This window comes from Camellia sinensis, chromosome 10, assembly GCF_055761805.1.
Source record: "Camellia sinensis isolate YWXY chromosome 10, ASM5576180v1, whole genome shotgun sequence".
Lineage (NCBI taxonomy): Eukaryota > Viridiplantae > Streptophyta > Magnoliopsida > Ericales > Theaceae > Camellia > Camellia sinensis.
The window spans coordinates 2,490,413-2,516,190 of NC_138970.1; the positions used below are offsets into that span (position 1 = coordinate 2,490,413).

Sequence of the window (25,778 nt, forward strand, 5' to 3'; positions counted from 1 at the left end):
TATATATTGAAAAAAATAGAAAAGCGCATTTGGCCTTCATTTTTTATTGAAAAATTCAATCAATAAAATCATGTTTTTGTCAAATGCATGGAAAATTAACTTATTGAAAAATTCAATCAATAAAATCATGTTTTTGTCAAATGTATGGAAAATTAACTTATAAATATTTTTCGTTTTATATTATATTTAGATCATCTTAAAATTTGATTGTTCATTGTGAATACATTTATAATCATTTGATCAAGTAATCAAATATACAGAGCTTAAAAGTCTTTCTACCTTCATTCTTACATTTGGGGGTATTGGCGTATCAGTGGTGGTTCTTACATTTAGGCTATATTTGTTTGGACAGACTAGATTAGGTTGGATTAATATTTTTATAATTAATAGTTTCACGACTACGAATTTTTCGGATTATATATCCTATTCTATGTTTGGATTGAATTAGAATTATAGGGAGGGACTAATAGTCCAGATTTTGACTTGGGGGTTATTTGTGGTGTCTTAAATAAATACACTTTTTATCTTTTTGGACTAAAAAGTTAAGGAAAAAATATGGATGTTTGGATTAACTTTTTGACTTTTTTATGAAAAAATGTGTATTAAAATATTGTATAAATAAGTGTGTAGGAGAAGATAATTAATTAATCCGTACAGGTTGGGCAGTGCATTTGGCTGCGTAGGACATGGGAAAAGATTGCCTCATGTTCGGGTTTTGACTGGACGGTGTTGTTCGGCCCATGAGGGCCTACCATGGGTCCCGTTTTTCTAATCGGAACCGTTTAATGTGTAGAAATCGTCGAATACTATATGCTCGTAAAAAATCGCGTTGATTGGATATCGATAGCTATCTGATCGTGTTAGTTTTTTTGTCAACTGTCAACTATAACACCATCCATTTTTTAATACAAAACTGATTGGATCATGTAGTTAGCGATATTCAATAGACGTGATGTTTTACAGGCATATAGTACTAGACGAGTTCTACATATTAGGCGGTTCAGATTATCAAAACAGAACCCATAGTGGGCCCCCACAGGCCCAACTTTACCGTCCGAAAGCCTCGTTTGGGAACAGGCTAATTTAGTAACTTTTTGACTATTTGGCTAAAAAGGTAGGTAAAAAAAACTTGTATGTTTGGGATGACTTTTTGGCTAATTACGAAAAAATGTGCAAAAAGTAGAAAGAAAATAGAATCTTTGACTTTTTGGTATGGGTTGTTGACTTTTTGACTAATTTAATAACTTTTTGACTAATTGGCTAAAATAACCTCTTACCAAACGAGTTCATATACACATGTAAAAAAAAAATTCCTGCCTTTGCGTTGACATCCATACCTAAGTTGGTGCAAAACTAATTTGTATTTTAATATTTGTATATTAAATTTTTTTTTTTGATGAATAGTAATAACTTTTTAATTTTTTTAGTAATTTTTTAACTTTTTTGAAATTGCCAAACCAGCCCTTAATCCTCTAATTTATATCCCACCCCCCTCTATCAGAATGTATAGTCCATCGTAAATAGAATACTATATTCGAATAGATTGTTAATCCATACTTCAATTATTTAACCAAATATCAAATTAATAATTTTATTAGACTATTAATCTAATCTCAAGCTCATAACCACCCAAAACAAACATAACAAAAGTAATGGTGTGGTGGAATTGCCGTAGATTGTGGCAGTAGTGGATGCTGAGGAAAAGGGCATATTTTGTCTCAGAAGTATCCAATTCCGTATCTTTGAAATAAATCTTTTCACAAGTGCCGTAACAAGAAGATTTGGATGGAATCACATTTCTATTCATACACAGTATTATTACTGGCATTCAAGCATAGGATACATATGGCAAAACTAACATCATCCATGCACATATTGCAAGATCCATTTGAATCTGCAACCAGCAACTCATTGATATTTTTCAGACAAAAATATTGTAGAAACAGCAGGCACTTGAAGCGGCTGGCTGCTGCATAAACATCCACATTTTGGTATAATTATGGCCTTACTTTTGTGCAAAATATTGAGAGGCCAAACCACCGCATAAGGTTGGCATTAATGTTTCACCTGACCACAGCACAGCCCAATCATTGGCTTAGTAGTCACAGGCAACTAGCATGGGAGGCGCATAGTCTCCAAGCAGCAGCAATGACCAGTCTTTTAACACATTCGACTCAGTGACGATCATCAGCAACCATAATATTCCCACCACTAGAATTATCAAATAATCCACACTACCACAATTAGTATTCCTTTACAGCCAAAATTTTAGACTAAAAGAGTCACAGTTATACCACAATAAAAGTATTAGGAAAAGAAAAAAAGAAAAAAAAAAACCAGAATTCTTATTGATTAAGAGGAGCCCATAAAAAAGAACCAAACAAAACAAAGAAACTATTCTCCAGTCCCTTCTTCTCATCCATCAAATATTTTAATTGACACAAGTTTGAGAGGGTCATCGTGGGACAACCAACACCCAAAACTCTAGAAGAGAGAATCTTTAAGAACCCAAAGGTTTAACTTGTCAGACCCACAACTACAATCACCCGCATATCCGTCTTCACATATTCACAGTTGAGCACCACCTTCAACAAGAGCCCCAGTGAAAGTAACAGTGATTTGCACTCGAACACCATTGAGCTCATGCCTTCCTCAAACACAGTCTGCCACCAAAAGGACACATCAAACATCAAACACCAAACAAAAGATCAGCAAATTGTGCATTCATACTATCGGTCCAATAACAAGTAGACAAAACATGAACAAAATCCACCAAATCTCTCAGAAACTGAGAGACTCTCTGTGCAGTTTTGATAATCAAGATCCCCGAAGCTCGCTCTCCAAAAACAATGAAAATTAATTCTTATTCTAATATCCTTAACTGAGAAACAAAAGACAGAAGAGAAAAACATCATTTAATACGACTTCAGAAAACAGTTCCCAAATTTTGACCCTGTTTTCAGTTTCTGTGTATTTCTACAACACACAGCAGACAAATGTTTCTTAAACACTCCAACCATTCCCTAAATTTTCTAGTTTAAATTCAAATGAACAATACTTCTTTCTTTGACAAGAATTTTATTTATACATATATATACACACACACTAGATGTACAACGAAACTTGAGACGCATCACCAAAAGGATACAAAGAGCCATTCAGATGGCCAAACATCACCACCAGGGAAACCCAACCCAAGCCTACATTCTGATCATACCACAGAAACTGGAGTGCAAAAAAATACAAATCTAACATGAACTCTCACAACCTGAGAGTGTTAGGTGGAAAAAAGCAGTGGAGAGAGAGAGAGATGCTACCATTGTTGATTCTTCCTGAACTCAGTAAGGACAGGGTATATGTTCTCGAAGGCTGTATATGTCTCATCCCTCACCTGTGAATAAAAAATGACAAGCCAGTGACAGGCATGAAAAACAGCATATAAAATCCAGATATTAATAGATACCAAGAAAAATCCTTCATTACCTTGGCTCCTGTAAGGACAATCTTTCCAGAAACAAAGATGAGTAGCACAATCTTTGGTTGCTTCATACGATATATTAAGCCTGGAAATAGTTCTGGTTCATACTACACCAAGACAACACAAATGAGTCCTGTCAAAGTGCATATTCAGAGCATATGGTACAGCAGAAGTCTACATTCTATCCTACATACAAATTATAAATTTTTAACATCAAACGTCGGATAGGTAGACATAAAATTGATTTACTTTGTGACTCCTCAAATGACAGCAGACAAAGGAATGTGATACTATGATTAATAAAAGAACATTGCAAGAAACCCATATTCAACAGTTGGAGAAACTTTTAAAAGAGGCTTGCCACTCACACTTGAAAAGGCACCATGGGAATATGCAAGACCTTCAAGTCTGATGGGAAATTTTACGTCACAGGAACCAACTATGTTCTGAATCTTGAAATCCTACATATCAGAATAATAAAAATTAATGAGGGGAACAATAAAAATTAATCAACCTAGCAGTAACCAGCATGTACATGTAACTGTATTTTATCACACAGAACAGAAGACAGATGGGTTGGGTGGTGTACCTTGAATTTGGCAGGAAACCCAAGCTTTTGAATAATTCGTGCATACTAGAAGAGAAAAGTTCAGGCCAGATCAAGGAAACTCTTTAGTTACATTGGTCACCAAAATGCAATACATGCATATAATATTATCATAATGATTAAAATATCAGCAATTACAAGAAGGATTTTGCATGATTAAGTTTTCAAAACACAGTTCAAGAAGATTGTAGCTGATACAGACATACAGGCCTGGATTTCAATCAAGAAGCTTTAAAAAAAAATTAAAACCAAAAAAAAAAATACTATGAACAGATAATATCTTAGTTTAAAAATGGATATAGAATATAAGTGAAAGACCATTTTTTAAATTTTAGGGCGAATTCCACTAATAGTCCCTATAGCTTGGGGCTAGTGTTACTTTGGTCCTGACTTTTCAATTATGACACATTTGATCATGAATTTTAAATCTTATTCCAAATAAGGATAATTAAAGATACCATTGCTTAATTTCAAAGGCAAAATCGTCAATTTGATAAAATATAGACTAATTTGACAAAAATAAAACAACATATTTTAAAAATTTTAAAAATTACTTCTACCCACCAAAGATAAAATTATGTAAAATTGATAAATCTTTTAGATATTTATTTATTTATTTTTTTATCAAATTAATTTTTATGTGTTTGGATAATAATCATGTAATGGATGATTGTTAGGATTTTAATATGTAATTGATATATTTAATATATGAAATGTTTTTAGTTTTGAATTTTTTTGATTTAATGGATTGGTTAAATAATGATATTAAAATTGTTGCCATATTTGACTTTTGAAAAAATAAAAATTAATTTAATGAAAATAAAAACTAGATCATCATCCAAACATATAATAAATAGTTTGATAAAAATGAAGAAATAAATAAATGTACACAAGATTTATCAATTTTACATAATTTTATCTTTAGTGGGTAGAAATAATTTTTAAAAATTCAAAAATATTTTTTTGACATTTATTTTTATCAAATTAGTTTATATTTTATCAAATTGACAATTTTACTCTTAAAATTAAGCAATGGTATCTTCAATTGTCCTTATTTGAAACAAGGTTCCAAATTCAAAGTTAAATATGTCACAATTGAAAAGTTAGGGACCAAAGTGACACAAGCCCCAAACTATAGAGACCGTTAATGTAATTCGTCCTACATTTTATAGCTATGGTGATGATCAAACTTACGAATTTGCATTTCAACCCAACTCCACAAGCCTTTGTCCCATAACTTGGGGTCAACTAAGACTTACTAATTTGCATGCTAAATGCATTTCAAATCATTGTATACCTTTCTCAAGTCCCAAATTATAGAGATCGTTAGTGTAATTCACCCTAAATTTTACAGCTATGGTGATTGATCAAACTTACAAATTTGCATTTCAACCCAACTCCACAAGCCTTCGTCCCATAACTTGGGGTCAACTAAGACTTACTAATTTGCATGCTAAATGCATTTCAAATCATTGTATACCTTTCTTGCTGCCAGTTTTGAAAGTTGTTCGCTCTTTGCACCAGTGCAAACCTGATACAGCATGGACAACTTTTGATGAGAAAATATTTTCAGTGGAGAGAGAACTTTAGCAGTGATTTTGTCTAGTGCTCAAACAGATTGATAGGAGCCTGAAAACCCCAAAACAACCCCAATGCAACAAATAAATAATCACCATCTTCACAAGGAAACAAAGATTAAGCCATTTCCCATCCCCGGAATTTGATGTGCCTATATTATACAAGCCTTCAAGCAATATACCAAGAAACAACACAATGGTCACAAATAAATTCAAATATCACTTCTTAAAAAAGGTTGAAACGAATAGCATGAAACATAGAAGTTTTCATGAAAAGCTGATAACGCCAATGTAAGCAAGCCTTGGCACAATAAAATTTCTAAACTATTCAATAAATCTGAAAACTCTGAAAGCAATAGATAACACAAAATCATGCTGTAGTTTATGAGAAGGATTTCAAATAACTTCACAAAACTTACCATCTTCCCAGAGGCAAAAATCAAAGCTGTCGTCTTTGGATCCCTTATCCTCATAATAACAGCAGCAAAACGCTACAGGGCGTCAAAAGGAAAGGCAAAGAGGAGCAGAAAAGAACAGAAGTTAGTAATCAAATATCCAAAAAAGGATAACGGCACCTGGCTGGTATAATAAAGGAATCGCCTTCACAGAAAACTATAGAAGTGAAACAAATGCACCCTTCAGAAAAGTGAATGCTTGAGTGCCGGCATATTGTGTGTGTGTGTGTGTGGTGGGGGGGGGGGGGGGAGAGGAGAGAGAGAGAGAGAGACTTGGAGATGCAATTGAACTTCACAAATCAGTTAAGTTCAGTATCAAAACCTTGGGATTGTATTCGGCATTACGAGCTTGCAAAGCAATGGCTTTGAGATCTAACTTGCAATCGAGGTTCACTGTTGACACAATATTCCTAGAAAGGAATGACGTATGACAATTAGAATGCATAATAAAGCAATTATTTTTCACAATCCAAGTATGCCAGTATCTTAGCAAGACAGTACAATAAAGTAAGGGCAGCTCAACCGAACAGAAAAGACAATAAACACCTAGCTGAGAACAAATAATTATGTTTATGTTCAACATTTCAAACCCTAATCCCCACAATACAGTGAACCCAACTTTTAAATGGCTCAGGCAACAAGTACTCAAAATTATTGTGCGAATGTGTATTCAGTAGTTTTTCAATTCAATAGCCTGTAACAAATTGATAGGCATGTAAAAGACATCCTTACAATTTATAGGCATGAAGGTATCCGTGTAAATCCCCTATTAAAAAATCTCCTTGGTTTAAAAAATTCCTCAAAATGTTGAATGACAGAATCATATCCACTTCATGAGAAGAGCAAATGAAACACTCTAACAAGAAAGCATCCATCCCAAACTTTCCTGTCTTTAAATTAAGCAAATTGAATACATTTTTTTTATCCTCCTCGTGTCCATTCATTTGTAACACAAAACTATAAGCCCAAGTTTGTACCAACTTCTAAAAGGGAATGAATTTCAAACCCAATCATGGTCTTTCCAAGCATTGCATATTTTTCTTTGTAATTACAAATAAAACATTTAAAAACAAACTGCTAAAGCAATTGTGCAACAAAAAAGCCTCTATAAATTAGAGATATCATCCAAATTTACAATCCGGAGCAAAAAATTGTTTACATGAACTTTCTTTCAGTTTACTTATTTCCTTTAGAAAAAATTATACCATTACAACAGGACCTCAACGCTTACAAAATTTGGCTACAAAACACTCTATGCAAACCAACCCAAAAACTGTATATTTATGTGCGTCTATATTGTGTCGATCAGCTCCACAGTCGATAAGAAAATGAATGGATTAAAGGAGGGGGGGAGAAAGAGAAACTCACTGAAGAGTAGGAACGATGCCAGACGGGTGCTTGGAGAGATCCACGGGTTGGCTCCCTTCCAACACTTGATCCGCCATGTCCCCAAACTCTTCTCCTCTCACACAAACTCCGATTTATAATACCTAATACCCTTTTCCCCACACACACACACAAAAAAAAAACGATTCCCAACAAAGATCTTTCTGGGTTATATGAAGACCTCAATCAATCGATGGGTTGTTATCTACTTGCGAGCTCTCTCTTCACCGCCTTTTACGAAATTCGATTTTATGAATTAATTACTGTTTTTGGATGATAAACAATAGAGCTCGGGACAGACCAGAACTTATGTTTTATGGGTTTGCGTATTTCGACAACGACGATCTCTATCAAATCTTGAAGTCTATGGACGATCAGAGATTCCCACGAAGAACAAAGAAGGATACCGAAAAGGTTTGACAGAGATCGAACGATGAACAAGAGCGCTGAGATCTGAAGAACGGAAATCGTGACAAGGGATTGGGGATCTAGGGTTTTGAAGACGATCAGAGCGAGAAATCTATGGGAATTGGTGAGAGAAAATTGAGATGCAGCGGCAAAAAAATTTGAAATCGATCGTTTTTATATGTATGAAAGTATATGTAGTGTGAGGATTTGAAGCATCTTATGGAACAATTGAGAGAGAGAAAGAAAGAGAAATATCTGAGAGGAGGCGAGGAAAGGAAAGGAAAGACAGAGAGAGGATGATAGAGGCGGCGATGGGAAATCTATATCAATCCGGAGCCTTGTATTTATAGCTGGTAACCGGGTAGGGTATTGGTCAGCCGGTGGACCTCATATCTTTACCGGGTGTTGCCGGTTTCGATATCTCAAAAATTGTTGTATTTGGCTGAATTTTTTTTAAATATTTTATTTATTTAGGTTTTGTTTGAGATAAATTTAAGAGTGAATTACATTGAAACCTTTTGAAATTTGGTCTAATTACTATTTATTTTTTGACATTTTGAATATTACAGTTCTACTCTTGTGGTTAATAGTCTCATCTTACAAATCTCCTACTTATATAAAAAGTAACAACTCTTAATAAAAAAATAAAAAAAATTACATTAAAAAAAATAAAGGAAAATGGGAAAAAAAAAGAAAGTAAAGTAAAGGGAAAAAAAAAGAGTGCATAAGTTTAGTATTTTCATTCCGTCTAAATAATTACAATGACAGGGGGTTAGTGTAATTTCTCAAATGTCAGAAAACGATATGTATTAAACTCAAAGCTCAAGGGGTGTAAGTGTAATTTATCTTAAATTAAAAAAGTCAAAAAAAATTAAAAGTTAAAAAAGTCTATACTATTCAAGAGTTGAGTAATTTTATTTCTACACTTATATAACACATTTCAAACAACTACTTAATCACAATGGCTTTTTTGAAATTTCTGGACCTCAACTCTAGTTTTTAAAATTGTAACCTCCTCCATTATTTTACTTGATAATATAAAATGACTTCCTTTTTATATTAAGCTAGTTTGGATATGATTTATTTTATTGACTTATTAACTTTTTGTGAAAATACATATGAAAAAGTAAAGAGGTGGTGTGATGATTCATAATCAATTTTAAATTGGAAAATGATTGGTGGCCCTAAAAAAATTGGCCCTAATACCCCTAATTTCCAGTTTTGGAAACTGTTCTCTTTTTTTCTTTCTTTTTTCCTTTTTTTTTTTTTTTTTTTTTACCTGAAATGGAAATTTCGGGCAATTCGGGGCACGGCTTTCGGGCCCTCAATCACCGCCCTTTTAAATTATGATAATCAAAATATTCTTAAATTACAAAAACACAATTAAAAAAATAATAAAATTAACTTTTCCTAATGCAGATAACCAAATACCCCTTAACAACTCTTTACCAATAATCAAACATCTATTTTTCTTCTTTATTATCATTCTCTTTCTCATTTTTCCTATCAAAATTTTCACTCTGGCCGACACTCTCTTATTATCATGAGTCATTATCCATTTTCACTACACATCTAAGTAGTTGTGGGCAAATTGAAAGATAGCGGTAGTTCTTATTAATTCTCTATTTTTCTCATTAGATGATGTAGTACTATTCTTAAATCACTGATAGTGCAAAAACATAACTAATTATCAAAATCTACCATCACCAAATTATAATACATCGATGAACCCTATCATATAACTATATTACAACTCTCTCCCGTAATGGCTATTGAAGGAGATGGAAAAATATAAAGGTGCAACTATACAACAAAAAAAAAAGAAAAAGAGAAAAGGAAAAAGACATGAAGGGGTGAACAATTCGAGTACAGGTGTAGTTGAAAGTGCGACTTACAAAACTAGAAGTAAATTGTGGGTGGTGATGGTGGTGACCGTGGCAGAGATAGCCCATTGAAAGAGAAAAATAGTGTAAAAAGAGAAAAAGAGAGGTTGGTGGCTAGTATTGGGTAACGGGCAATTTGGATAGGGGCTAGCAGATGTGCTTGTGGACTAAGAATTTGGCCGAAGAACAGAATTGTAGAGATAGCAATCATCATGTTTGTTTTTAGTTTTTTGAAAAAAAATTTAAGAAAAAGCTATTCTTTTATTTTTTGTATTTTTTTTATTTTTATTAAATTTTTTTAGAATAAATTACAAACACGTCCCTTAAGATTTATTTAAATTATAAATTACTCCTTATAATTGTAGAAATTACATTATGCTCTCTAAGTTTTTTAATTTCATAACAAATATGTATTTTTATTAATAAATCATCAAATTAATTAATAATTTTTAATAATGTTAAAATTTTATTTCAATTAATAATTTAGATAATTTTATTATTGTATATGTGAACAGTTAAAATTTTCACTTTTTCAATTAATTATGATTTAAAAAAAAATCTAACAAGGAGGTATTTGTAATTTCACAAACCACAGAGACAATTCGTATTTTAAACAAATCTCAAAAAGTGTATTTGTAATTTATCATATTTTTTTAATATTTTAAACAATTTTTTTTTCTAATTTTTAAATACACCTAACATAAATACACTTAAAAAGTATAATTTTCATAAAAAAAAACTTTGAAAAATTCGCTAAAAAACAAAAAATATAAAATAAAAAAAAACGAAAATTCAATATATTTTTCATATTTTTGTGTATTTATTAATTTTTTAAAATATTTTTTTACAAATATTTTACTTTTTAGATACATCTAGGTAAAGTACATCTAAAAAATATTTTAAATTTTAAAAATATTCACTAAAAATAAAACAAAAAACACGAGAGAAAAAAAAAAAAAAAAAAAAAAAAAAGGCAATACTGATTCATACCAGTAATACTAGTGCTTCAGCAAAATGGGTGCACCATAGTAATGTGTGATGGCGAGTGGATATTGGTTGATGCTGGTAGGCCAATGCTTATCAATTGATCGAGGAAATGCCTATGAAAAAGATTAAATGCATGCCTGTTTTCTTTTTCCCCATGCCATTTGTTTCAATGTTACTTGGGCCCTTAGTCAACATCTGTGAAGTTGATACCTGAAAATTATGCGTTGAAACAGTGCTAATAGTTAGAGAGTACACAAACAATACTAATAGTCGTTACAATTTCTATTTTGAAGAGAGAAATTCACCCACTGAATGGAAAAAAAATAATAAATAAATTGAAAAAATAAAATCTGCCCCCAGACAGTAATTGGAAATCAGGCTCTAAGATTTCAACCAAACAATTTAAATGCTAAATGCCAAGTGGTATCCCTGGTATCAGTTTTAAGTTCAGCACCACAGCACTAATGCAAGAAAAATTAGGATCACCCCAAAAACAAACTTCAATTTTTTTTTCCACAAAAAAATAAAATAAAATACAAGTAAATTATACAAGAAAGAACACCATCTATGCCATTTTAAAACAAAAATTTCTTAGGCTGTGTCTTTGGCATGCAAAAGGAACAAAAGCATAGCCCAAGCATGGTCATTACAGTCACTTGCCCCAAGCTCATACAAAACCATAGTCCTCATCCATCCCCGCAGCAGGCTGCTCCCTCCTTGGGCCACCAGCTGGTTTTGCCATTATAATCTGCAGTATATACAAGTCAAGGGATGATTTAATAAAAGAAATGACACCAGGTGGACTGCATGGGTTGACACTACACTTCCAAAAGATAAAAAAAAATATTGCAAAAACAATAAGCTCCAATAGATAGACTAAAAATCACTGGACAAATCATTTCCGTATTTGGTGACAGCTCTAAGTAGCCTTTTGATTTTGGTCTGTCAAACCAAATTCCCCTCCCCACCAGAACAAACAAAATAAAAAAAAGTTTTGGAAACAACAGTTCTGCTTTTTAACCCAAGCATCAAATCCACATTTCAACCAATTTCCTCTCAACACTCTAGTGGATCACACAGGTAAATTTGTTATGGCACTGGCATCTCACGCTAATGGAGATTTTACCACAATGCCCAAATCATTTTCAGCAGTTGATTTAAGTTTTTCAAATATTGTTTTGACTGATGTGTCTTTCAGTGTGACGCACCTAATTAAATTTTTGGGAAAATACAATTCAGTGTAAAAAACCAAAAATAATTACAAACACATGGGGCTGCAACTTTTTCTGTGCAACAAAACCACAGCAAAAGGTGCACCCCCCATCTTTTGGTAAATATTTCCCCATTTCCTACTGTCTTGTAATTTCCGCTTAAATTTTTTGTCATCTCCTGTCATGCATATTCATTAACTACATGTTTTAAAGTTCATGATTCATTTCTCTTTAGTTCTCTTACTTGGTCTAAAGTTCATTATTCACTTCTCTTTAGTTCTCTTACTTGGTCTCCCCTCCCAAAAGCCAAAATATACGTAACAGCCGTTTTTGCCAAAATGGACCCCTTGATTTATGTATTATTGGACAAATTTTACAAGTGTCTACAATATTCTCAAGTTTAAATTCCTTGTATTTTTCTCTATATTTTGCGTACTCCAATCCTGTAGTCTTTGATGATACATGTTCATTGAACTCATTGTCCATCACAAAATAAAAATATTTCTTCCCACTAGGGATCAGTACTTCACATATTGTTCATTCAAGAGAATTTACTCTCTCCACCAATTCAGTATTATGTTGATGACCTATTACTGCATTGTGATTTGAACAAGTTTGTTCAAGGAGCCTCTGAATTCTTTAGTTCTTTGATTTGAACAAGTTTGATTTGTTCCTTTTAACGGCCCAAATAAATCCCATCACATCTTGATTTATAAACTTCACCCCTCAAAATGAAATCATTAAGGATGAATTGAACAGCCAGAGATGAGGGATTCAATAGTCAATTCAAAGGTGGTATCTCAGAAGAAATAAACCATGAAACCAGTAGTTAATGGCTTACCTGATCTACACGCAGCACAGTGCAAGCAGCATCTGCAGCATATTTGAGAGCAAAAAACCTGTAAACAGCAAAATAGTTTGCATCACATAAAATGAGTCAAAATTTTAGCATGGCATGCATACCAATCCCTCATCTAAGTAACTGTGAATAAGTATTTTCTGCCATGTATTTTCAGAACAACTCAAGCAGGGTATATTAGTGTTAAAGGCCAGGACAAGTCCAACCTTGCCTCAGCTTCAAAACACTTTGGACAAATACTTCAGGTACACACAATATGATCAAAAAAGTAAGAAAAGGTTGGATCACAATAACGAAGTTAATATATGTAAATTACTTTAGCATGAAAATTTAAAAACAAAAAGCCGACAAATATACTAGTTAAAAGTCCCCCTAAGTTCATAACCAATAGACTATACTGTTAGTATATTATTCTATGTTAGTGTATATCAGCTGTTAGTAGGGTATATTTCTTTTCCTTTTACTTTATTTTATTAGTGCAACTTTCGGCTCCTCTCCTATATAGAGGAGTTCAACTGAACCTTTGTAATATCGATCAATAACATTCAATACAACATTTCAATACACAATTCTTTCGCTTTCTTTATACATAAAACTTTCATGGTATCAGAGCTAAGTTAAAAACTTAGTATTTTTCGCTTCACCGGCGGGCGGCAACCTCGCCTTGGCCGCCCGCCGGACCTCAACCTAATCTGCTAAAATTTTCTACACATACCTTGAAATTTCCTTTCTTCAACCTACTGAGTGCACAAAACACAGACAGCACAACCTGCTACATCAAGGACCTCATCCACGATTTTTGCTATCTTGTTGAAATGCTCATATTGCCTTTTCGTATCTCGCTTTACCTTCCTCAGCAAGTGCCTTGGCGAATCCTTCTGCGGTACCAGTCTGTGTGCCAAAGAAGATGACAACCTTCGTCTTTCCGTCATCGACCTCCGGTTCCGGCTCCGGATCCGTCGTCACCGTCAGAGGTTTCAAAGGCTCGGCCACCTTGGAAGACTTCTGGCCGGCCGATCGCCGCCACACCAGTACCACCACGCAGCAGATCAGCACCGCCACCTGAGGCAACTCAATCTTCGGAAGCTCGCTGCCACCGCTGATGGGAGCGAAGGTGTCTTGAAGCTTGTTGATGATGGGGGTTTACGGAGGAGCCGATTGAGGATGGCTTGGAGGATGTGGATAAAGAGGGAGAGAGTAAACAAAATGATGCTGCGTTTTTGCCTTCTAATAGACCCACACGGATTTGCCAACTCCACTAACACCTAGACTGGTTCTCCAACAACCCGAATCAGTTCATGCTTACATGAGGAGTGGCAGAGAACCCATCATCCCCATCCCAGCTGCGATTCTCCAACCCATAACCCACTCCTGTTCCCCACTCACTATTCTTTTGTTTAATAATAACAATAATAGTAATATAGTAAGGGAAAGCATGTGTGGGTTCTGAATGCGGTCCGAAAAATAATAATAAGAAAAAAAAAAAAAATACACAGTTTTTCAACACCCAGCACCCCATTGCCACAGACCACCCACTCACACAACGCATGTGGTCTCATTTTTTTTTTTTTTTTTTTTATTCACACGCCCACCCCAGTGGTCTCATTTTTTTATTATTATTAAAAAAAAAAAAACAACAAAAAAAAAAAACAAAAAATGGTCTCCTTACTACCCTCATGTTTTTCACTGGCAGTATCCACCTTTTGCACTCCACTTTCTTTCTTTTATTTTCTTTATTTCTTTCTTTATTTATTTATTTTTTTTTTTGAATGAAAAAAAAAAAAAAAAAAAACAGCCGAAGACGACTTGCACACCAACCTCCTTTTATTCATGTCGGGGCTCCCCCGTTCACCATTTTACATCAAAACAAAAAAAAAAAAAAAAAAAAAAAAAACACAAACAAATCAACCACACCCACCACAGTGGGATTTTTCTTCTCTACTCTGCTACGGGTCTCTTCTTTTTGCCTCCGTCCTGGGCGACCCTTGCCGGTGTTGCCTCCGTGTTTCCCACTCCACTGGGCATGATCACTACTCCCTGCTCCTCCACTGCCGCATATGGCGGCCCTCCAAATCGGAACATCACGGTGGCCTTCCGCATCAGCTCCTTGTTTTCTGCCCTTAGCACGCTTATCTCTGCTCGCGCATCCTTATACATGCGTTGGAGCAGAGCCAGCTGGGAGTTTAACTACTGCACCTCATTTGTCCTACTCTGCAGCCGGTGCGACAAGTTTGTGACCGCCGTCATGGACTCCACACATGCCTTCAAAGTATACTGATTAGCCTCCACATCCGTTTGCACTGCCATTTTTTGCTCCACCGACTGCATCGGAAAGTTCAATGGAGCAAACCCAGTGGTGTTTGGTTGAGGTTCACGGGACACCGCACCCGTTATCTCTCTTGTTGACTCGTTGAGGTCGGGAAAGAGAGTCAGCAGACCACGGGACAACGAAGCCATTTTCTCTCGCAACAGAGTGTTACAGACTCTCTCTCTCAGCACAACAGTGTTACAGCCTCTCTCTCTCTCAGCACAACGAAGAGTTTTACAGAGGATTTCGCAAGTTTCTTGCTTCTGCCTCGGCCTCAGGCTCTGTCTTGGTTAAATAGCCGAGGCAGCCACGCGCATCGCGCGCCTCTTGACGCCAAACAAACGGGCACGCCAGCCAAAGCACTCACGTGCCTCGCCATCATATCTGGCACGCCTTTTGATGCATCGGGCACGCCTTTTGATGGCACGCCTTTTGACAGATTGGGCACACCTTTTGAGGGCACGACTTTTGAGGGCTCGATATCTACATCCATGTATATTTTTTTTTGGGCAGCCTATATACACACTCATACAGTGTCTTCTACACCGGTCAGCTTTATCAATCCCTTTGTTTCAACCTCAAATAGGTTTCTATCTTCACACCTATTTGAGTTTGAGGGGGGGTTATACACAGTATCATGTATAAGTCGCTCATGGCGCACTCCCTAAGTCGCCCCCTTGGTGCACCACCACAACCTCTGCTACAACGGTCCGACATGACCCCATAAACTGTCCCGACATTGATTCCGGTCAGCTTCTACAACGGTCCGACATGACCCCATAAACTGTCTTCTACAACGGTCCGACATGACCCCATAAACTGTCTTCTACAACGGTCCGACATGACCCCATAAACTGTCTTCTACATCGGTCTGACACGACCACACAATGTCTGCTACAACGGTCCGACATGACCCCGTAAACTGTCTTCTACATCGGTTTGACACGACCACACAGTGTCTGCTACAACGGTCCGATATGACCCCGTAAACTGTCTGCTACAACGGTCCGACATGACCCCATAAACTGTCTGCTACATCGGTCTGACACAACCATACAGTGTCTCCTATCCCATTTTTAATTTGTCAGCTTATTTTTCTGTTTTGTTACTCTCTCCAAACTCAAGTTGGCTAGTATCTATCCTCCTTGAGTTTGAGGGGGGCTGTTAGTATATTATTCTATGTTAGTGTATATCAGCTGTTAGTAGGGTATATTTCTTTTCCTTTTACTTTATTTTATTAGTGCAACTTTCGGCTCCTCTCCTATATAGAGGAGTTCAACTGAACCTTTGTAATATCGATCAATAACATTCAATACAACATTTCAATACACAATTCTTTCGCTTTCTTTATACATAAAACTTTCATATACACCAAAAAGATGATACATATACTATATATAAGCAAACAATGATTTTTATACCATATATACCATGCTATATTTTGACAACAACAAGCTTTTTACCATACCATTGAAGAAGCTCTTAGAAGGAAAGAATAAATGGCTTTAAGACAGTGAGAAGTAGCTTACTTGGTGACATGCAGGTCCCAAATGTTCATGGGAGAGACATCCTTGCATACACCTTCCTCCAAGTCAATGCCTACCTTGGTGTTTCCAGAAGCGTGTTCAGCATACAAAGAAGATATTATTTCCATTGCGTTCAGGCCAGCATTCTCAGCCAGGGTTTTAGGTACCATCTCAAAGCTATCAGCAAATTTTGCAATAGCATATTGATCCAATCTGCAAAGAAAGAGTGTTAAATCCTATCACCGAGCAAGTGGAAACACTACGCACAGTGAATCTTTATGCAAAAGAAGAAAAACTACATATTTAGCCAGTTCACAATCATTAGTTTAGTAGAAGAAATATCCAATGCACAGGTAATAATAAAACGTACGGTTTTGAAATATAGCCATCAGCTGAGATAAGCACTAATCAACAAATCATAAAGGTAACATCTATTTTGCACAGACATCTTAGACATGGTTATCAAAATCGCGATCTAGATCGTAGGATCATAAGATCCTAAATTGCCAAAACAATCTAAATCATTGTAGAATCGGTGTTATAGCAGGATAGGTAGGTTCATAAGTAAGATGCTGAGTTTTTTACTTTTAATACACATCATCCTTGTTTGCATTTTTATTTTATTTTTAACAGAAAGCAGAATATTATGCACAAGACCCTCTCACCAATCCTACATAGGATCCGGATTTTAACAACCATGATCTTAGAATGTGTAAAACAATTGTCTCAAATGATAAATGGGGGTGGAAATGACTCTAATATGTGCTGAATAAGCCTGCTGTAAGATGAGTAACAACTAAGAAGAAACACAATTTTGACAAACATGATCAAAACAGAATTCAAGCTTCTTCTCTGGAACCTCCCCAGGATACTGTCATCATCTACCATAGTGTTACACAGATCTCCAAAAACAGTGATGTAGCATGTTGGACATGCAAAAAAAATACATAGACAATTCACCCAACCTTGAAGCACATGAGTACATTAAATTAGGCACTCCCATGAGCATCACAAACATTCTCAACCATGCATCATATCACAATATATACATCATAAAATATATCTCAACATGGCATATCTCATATCTATCTATCTATGGAGAGAGAGGAAACTATGTACCCTGTTTCCTTGAAAGAAAACTCCTTCAGTCTTCTAGCCAACTCAATTTCAGTAGCTGCAGCTCCAGGTACCATACGGCTGTCCCTGCACATTGCCTGGCACAAAGATGCATAAAGCCACATTCAGATTAGCTCCTTAAGGTTCAGTAGAAACCGATGCAACACTTATTTAAAAAAAAAAATCAATATGCAACACTTTTTATGAAGTGAAGGATAGATTCAAATAAAAATGACAGGTAAAAGATGACCTACCTAAAATAAGTATCATAGATGTGTTATAGATAGAATTACCTTGTATGTATTCACACCATCATCCACTGCTCTTTCAAGGTCATCCAATATACTATCGGTACTTCCTCGTAGGACCACAGTGCATACGGAGTTTCCACCATCTTCATTTCTCACAATGGTGACCTATTATTTATTAGATATAAAGATCATGTTGGGGGAGAAGAAGATGAAGAAACACAAGGAAAAAGCCCAACAAAATTAAAACCAAAAGCAGCTTGATCATACCCTAACACCGCCAATTTCCTCCACTGACACAGAATCAACGTACCCCAAATCATCTGGATTTGGTGGGCCAAGCTTCAACTGTTTCCAAAATTTAATAAGAACATGAGAAAGAGGTCAAATAAATTTTTGCACCGAATGAAATGCAAATGCGCTAGTATGCTTACAAGAGCAACAGCACCAGTTGTACGGCAAAATCGTCGCAGTTCAAATTTGGAGCTGATTTTTAAGACCATAAGCCTGTGAATAAATTTGTTGTGAATTAGATTAGTAAAGCAGGCTTAAGAGAACCTCCAGAAGAGCATATGTAAGGTGGTAGCACTACATAATAGAAATTTCCCGTATAGAACTTGGCTTCAAATTGGATGGGGAATGACAACGTTGCATCATGCATACCAATCAGAATAAAATCAACAGAAAAAAAAAGAAAAGGAATAAAATAAAATACTGACAAATAAAAAGATGTAGATGATATTGTCTAATGGACATGGATACACAGACACGCTTACCAAAAATATTATACATACACTGACAGGAATACAAGAGAGGATGTGAGAATGATAGCTGATGTCTGTAAATGCATCACTAGAGGGTTATTTAAGGGACATTATTCACTTCACCAACTACGAAAGTGGAAGAAAAAAATATTGAGTTACAATTGCAACTATCCATTAAAAATCAGCTGCTGCTTCAGAAGGAAAAGAATCTTGTATGTCTCCGAATATACACAATACCTTTACAGTGTTGCCTTAGCTATGATTCTAATATGTTTACATATAAGCAGTGAGAATCATACACATGTAACAAGGACCATTCCAACTGGAAAAATAATTGTGTAACATGGAGCATTAACCATCTTTCAAAACTATTCAAACCACAATTGTTGGTAAATACTTTTGGCCACAGGTTCAATAGAAACATGATAGCAAATGAAAATGACAAAGAAAAAAAAAGGTTGGAGAGACAATATACTTGTAACACTCACAGAAATGCAGTGCCATCTCTCCAACTACTGCTCCACTAACAATAACCTTGGCACCTGAGTTTGCAACTGCTTTGATGAGCTCCTCAACTTTGGCTTCTTCAGTTTTTGCATAATTCTCTAGTTGGAGGATTCCAAAATGACAAGAGGAAGATTGCCAGGAAAATTTAGCATCAAATAATGAAAGAAGCTATACAAACAATATCTGACTACAAGTATATGCATCAATTGTTACAAAAAAGCTATAGAAAAATATCTGAATCCAAGCATGCATTGACAATCCAAAGAACAGTGAACGAAGAATTACATAACAGCCGGTGCATCCAACAACAGAACCAAGATATAATGTACATCACAACATATAGTCATTCACCGGAGGCAAATAGGAAAAGAAGGAAACTGAGAAGATGCCATCTCAATAAATCAACTCATGAGACATCATCACTGTCAGCAGTACACACCAATGAAAAAGTTAGCAATCATTAACATCTATCCATTCTCAGAGCTAGTTGGATCCTATATTTCTTGAGGATTTACACACAAGGTAAATTAGTTACTCAACTAACACTGAGTGGAAAACCTATGCACAAATTCTTTCAATTCTGAATGACAACAACTCATTTAAGCCAAACCAAAACAAACAAACAATCAAATGCTATCGAAAGCCAGGACCTTTGGGGAAACTGAAAAAATATATATATTAAAAGCATTCTCAACTCAATGCACAAATACCCTATCCAGACTCACAACCAATATGTTAACTAAAAACACATGCTGCAATCAAAAGAGTGAGTCCAATGAGCAAAGCAGGCAGTTAAGCTCCAAGTTATCGACTAAACTGTCACTTGCAAGATGATAAGCCGTTTGTCAACACTTATAGTTTTTTCAATTATTAGCTTTGAATAAGTAGTAAACAAGTCAATTATGTATCAAGACAATTTTGCACATTATAAGAAAAGAAGCACTTTTAGGTTCACACACAACACCCCCAACTCCACCCCCACCACCACCACCACCACCAAAATAAAAAGAATTAGGCATGATTATCTAAGGAAGACATCAGAAATAGTAAAGTACAGAAAGCACATGGTAGAATGTAGACAAGAATGTACCTGCTCAGCACTATGAATAAGGATTGTTCCTTTTGTTTCAGTTGCAGATGTATCAACACCACCAACAAACACAGCAACCTACAAAATTATGAATAACAAGTGAAGTTCAGTAACTTGATACACAATGAATTTCCACTTCAAAGCAATATACCCATTCATCTTTGGCCTATACATATAAAGTCGTCATTCACATAATTTGCTCATACGGCCAAAGAATTGTGTTGATAGTCTATAAAACCATTTCACAACGAGCTTTTTAAGATGCAATCACAAAAATACAATTACAACCTACCTTCAACTACAATTACAATATCAAAATGATCATAGAATATTATTCTTATTATTTTTTGATAAATAATGATCACAGAATATTATTGATAGTAGTTAGTCCACTAAAAATTGATGAGTGTAATCTATCTCGCATCAGGTAGATATAAACTTCTAGGCAACATTTAATATGTGGAAAAACAAGGGAAAGAGAGAAGGGCGAGGACCCATGAGTCTGTACACTGCCACACGTAAGAAACTGCCTAATTTAAACATCTTGTGATTGTGATGACTTGCAGAATAATATGCCCACCAAAGAATTATGCAAATACTGCAAGCAAGAAGTTGAGCTACACAAGGCGATATAGAAACCCCAAAATATGTTACAATGGTTTAACCCTTAGGATCATAATCGTTAAAAGATGCCATTCTTGTTTTTTTTTCCCGGTCCTAGTACAGGTTTGAATAGTACGCTTTGGAGACCCGCATCTAGGCCTTTTATATAATCGAGTAGCAAGAGAACTTCCAGAAACATGTAATACAATGATTTCCACAAAGGCTGCAAATTGATCAACCCAATTTAATTTGATATCACATTTAATCTAACCAAGTAGATTTGTATATTTTTATACACACATGCACTACACATGCACACTTTAGATGTTCATGTTAAATTTTGTTGCAATTAATTGATCTTCTATTGATTTATATTTGGGACCTTCTGGAATAAAATAACCTTGAACTGTAGAATGAAAACAGAACCAAACTGTGGGTCAGTTGCATAGCTTCAACAGTCTGGTTTTGGTTCCAAGTTTTCTAGAACTATATGGATCAGTTTGGTGCCAAATTCACTTTGAAACAATACCAATTCGGTCCATGAACACACCTAAATTCTTTCCCGCAAGGGAATCACAATGATTTAATTTATCAAACAAAAAGTGCCAATAACAATTCATTCTACATGTAAATCATTGGAGTTTGATACTGCTTCAAATTATTTCCTTACTTGAGAAATTCCATAAACCCATTCCACCATATAAATCATTTACGTAACAAAAGCAATAGCATCCAAATAAAGGTTAATAATAGCAAGTAAAAGTTTAACCTTATATATGAATAGCAGTCAGAGAATGACACGTACTAAACTAAGTTCCCTATCCTATTCCAAGCATCAAACAAGAAAATTGAAATTTTCCTCAAGGGAAAAAATAAAAGTAAAAAACTACAGAACTGGAAGAAATTCAAGATAAGATCATAGGTGGAAAAAAATTGCAATATATCCTACGGTTCAACATCAGTGCGCGAGAGAAAAATGTCTATGAAAACTGAAAAGACTTTAAGAAAATGGATAGATTGGAGCCTACCTTGGATTTCTCTACTCGCTTTATGGACCCAACAGTATCATTCTTCAGAACCATAACTCGAACAATAGTGCAATTATGCAAACCTCCACCCAAAAGCCTTGCAACCCGGACATTGTCCACATTAAAGTTTGCAGGATTCTTGGGGCATACTTGTATGCAAGCCTATATTGCAGCCATACACCGATAGTTAGAATCTAATATACCTAATGCTATTGCTAAAAACAACAATGGCAAAGGTAGGGAAGATTCACCTCAGCAATAAGAGGACATAAAATATCCTCCAGCCCAAATTGCTTGCTAGCAACAGCAGCTTTCATTCGTTTAATAACTTCATCCTTATTCCTTACATCCATCTTTTCAGAACCTTTTGCAACCAATTCATCCAAGATTTCAATAGTCTGCAAGCATGGTAAAAGATAATGAGATATAACAATTACTTGTACTTTTTGTACATAAGAAATACAAGTGATTCCGGACACAGTAAGATTGGCAAACCTTATTAATTGCTTTCGTGTAGCCTATGATTATCTCACTTGGGTGCAATCCCATCCTTATGAGCTCCTCAGCATTTTGAAGGAGCTCCCCAGCAAACGAAACAGTCAAATTAGCTCCATCTCCTATCTCCTCCTGTTGAGCCTTGCCCGCCAAAACCAAAATCTTGGCTGCAGGATGCTGAACCTCAAGTTCATTCACAATAGTGGCAGCATCATTTGTAATGAAAAGCTTGTCCAATGATTGATAACCATCTTGTTCATACCTGAATATATCAATGCATTCACGATAAAAACAGAAAGACGGAATATTCCAGAAGTTCACTAAAATTAAGACTTAAACTGCTTCTACAATAGCAAAAACCACAGGCGTTGAAATACCAGTTCTGCGAAGTAAGTCTTTAATCTTTAATTGAAGTAAGTATTGCATAAGGATCCCCCCCCCCCCCCCCACAGGCTTTGTTTCGATTAAGGATTTAACCCAAAAAATAAAATATAGAAAAAAACTTATATTTCATTCACCTTCCCTCCTCCTTTTATTTTCCCTCTACAAATCCCTACCCAAACCCTTGGTTCAAACACAGGGTACTAGCATTTTATGGTTAGAGTGTTGTAGAATGTTCTCCCCCTACAAATTATTCAATCAAACAATTCAAGTTTTAATTCCTCACAAAACTTAAGTGGTAATTGTTTCCACACACCAACGTTTAAGCAATAGAGTACATAAAGGGACCAACAAACTCTCCGGAAATTCAAAATGATGTCTATTTTATGTTAAATTGAATGACAATTAACTCAAATCCAGCACTTGAACGAATATTTTTTCATATTTAGATGAAGAAATTTTGAAATATGTAAATCACAAACAAGCAAATCTACTTATCTACACATTTCAGAAAACAAGTAGCCTCTTTACATATCCGAGACACTCAAAATTTTGCATACATGCAAGTGAATGTACAAATCTTGTCAAAGTAAAAGGCATGGAGGAAATTATGAGTATGAAGAGATCTAAAAGAGGGTAGAGAGAAACAAAGAGAATAGGAGTACCATTGGGACCGAGAGAAGTTCTGGTGATGGTAGAGAGCTGTTTGCAGGCATCGATGTTCTTGAGCACAGCTTCGTCCAGTCCAGACATATGCTTGTGCTCTTCTTTCAGCATTGATTGAATCCCATATGGTGGCATTTGGTACACCATTTTCTTCCAACTACGAAAAACAGAGAGAGAGAGAAACCCTAGCAAATGAGCTCGGTGGTGTGTACTCTACTTTGGTCGAAAAGGGCGGGAAACCTAAAGAAAACCTAGAACTTCACTCCTCTGCTGCCTGTGTCTCTGTGCTCATCGATTTAAAAAGGCCCCGCTAAGATTACACGGGGCTATAACCTTGGAAAATAACAGCCAATTGGAGTTCTATTGAATGACACCTGGTAACAATTTTTTTTTAAAGGATAAATTATAAAGGTTTGCTTTTTAAGTATAGATTATCTTATATAATTTGAAAAATTACAAATATTACTTATTAAAAATTTTTATTTAATAAAATTAATTAAAAAAATAAAATTTATATATAATAATAAAATTATTTAAATTATTAGTTGAAACATATTTCTAACATCATTAAAAATAGTTAATTGAGTTAATGATTTCTCAATAAAATGGGCAATTTTTTATGAAAATAGTAATCTCAAGAATGAAATGTAATTTTCATAATCATAAGAGGACGATTCGTATTTTAAGAAAATCTTAGGAGCGTATTTATAATTTATTCTTTTTTAAATATACTCTATATAATAATAAATAGCACCTTCATGTTTTACTCCTAACTAACAATTTAATTTTTAATTAACATGCCATAAACTTAATTAAATTATTTATGTGTATGCAACATATAAATTATAATTTTAATCCTATTGTGCTATACAAATATAATTTAAATAAATATACATAATAATAAAATTTAGTTATTTCCTTTTTGATGTATCTAAAAATAATAATAATATTTAGTTATTTACATTTATGTCTATGTGCATATATTTGATTATTTTAAATTTTATGTCGCAATATATGTAACACAAAATAATAATCACTTTGCTTGTTTTTTGTTTTTAAAAACATTTTTCAAAAAATTTTGCTTTCTTGTCTTTCATTTTTTTTATTGATTTTTTTTTATATATTTTAAGCAAAAAAAAAAATTAGACATGCCTAACATAATTACACATAAAAAATTAATTTTTGTGAAAAAATATTTTAAAAATTCACTAAATACCAAAAATACAAAAAAAAAGGCGAGAATTCAGTATTTTTTCGTATTTTTATGTATTTATTAATTTTTAAAAATATTTGTCACAATTTTTTTACTTATTAGATACATCTAAGTAAGGTGCATCTAAAAAAGTAAAAACAAATGCTTAGGCGTCGTTTGGTAACACTTACGTTTTCAGTTTTTTATTTATATTTACAAAAATTTTAAAAACTCAAATAAAAACTTATTTGGTAAAATTTTTGATTTATAAATTAGTGGTCTTAGTTTATAAATTTGGCCAAAAAATGAAAATACAAAAAATGTGTTTCCATTTAGAGTTTTCACTTTTTTTTTTTTTTATCACCCAACACTAGCCACCACCTGCCACCATTTTCCACCATTGTCTTCCAACACCACCATGCACCCCCACCATCACCTGCCACCGCCACTCACCCCTGATAACCCACCTGTCACCACCACCCACCCACTCGCCACCACCCACCCACTCGCCACCACCACCCACCCCTCGCCGCCGCCACCACTACCACCCACCTACCATCCACCCGCCACCCGTCACTACCATCCACCGCCCACCACCACCACCCACTCCTCGCCACCACCACTACTACCACTACCACCACCACCCACCTGTCATCCACCAGCCACCACCCACCGCCCGCCACCACCACCCGCTGCCCCGCCACCTACTTGCCACCACCACTCACTACCCACCTGTCACCTGCAACTCACCCACCGCCACCACCACCACCACCACCCACTCGCTACCACCTACCACCCGTCACCGTCACCCACCCACCAACCACCACCAGCCATCCGTCACCCACCTACCGCCACCACCCACCACCCGCCGCCATCACCAACTCGGTACCACCCGCCACCGTCACCCACCCACCCACCCTCATCCCCACCCCCACCCCGCCACCTACCCGCCACCACCGCCTCTACCCGTCATCCACCACCCACCACCCGCCACTGCCACTGC

At 35.4% G+C, this 25,778-nt stretch overlaps 1 protein-coding gene and 1 pseudogene across 2 annotated transcripts; both read right to left on the reverse strand.

Annotated features, from left to right (window-relative positions):
• Window positions 1-2,326: 2,326 nt before the first annotated feature.
• On the reverse strand, window positions 2,327-8,240 carry LOC114308788 (TATA-box-binding protein). The gene is made up of 9 exons (XM_082890744.1): window positions 7,486-8,240; window positions 6,440-6,527; window positions 6,082-6,153; window positions 5,566-5,616; window positions 4,068-4,112; window positions 3,847-3,939; window positions 3,484-3,585; window positions 3,318-3,391; window positions 2,327-2,663 (listed from the first exon to the last, which is right to left on the reverse strand). Coding segments are annotated over exons 1-9 (603 nt in total). The 5' UTR covers window positions 7,563-8,240; the 3' UTR covers window positions 2,327-2,662.
• Window positions 8,241-11,145: 2,905 nt separating this feature from the next.
• LOC114318374 (T-complex protein 1 subunit theta-like) lies at window positions 11,146-23,814 on the reverse strand (annotated as a pseudogene). The gene is made up of 13 exons (XR_014341544.1): window positions 23,583-23,814; window positions 22,537-22,798; window positions 22,293-22,439; window positions 22,042-22,203; window positions 20,414-20,488; window positions 19,289-19,425; window positions 18,484-18,556; window positions 18,320-18,397; window positions 18,095-18,217; window positions 17,805-17,899; window positions 16,689-16,898; window positions 12,834-12,891; window positions 11,146-11,529 (listed from the first exon to the last, which is right to left on the reverse strand). The product of XR_014341544.1 is annotated as a T-complex protein 1 subunit theta-like (transcript).
• Window positions 23,815-25,778: the final 1,964 nt, after the last annotated feature.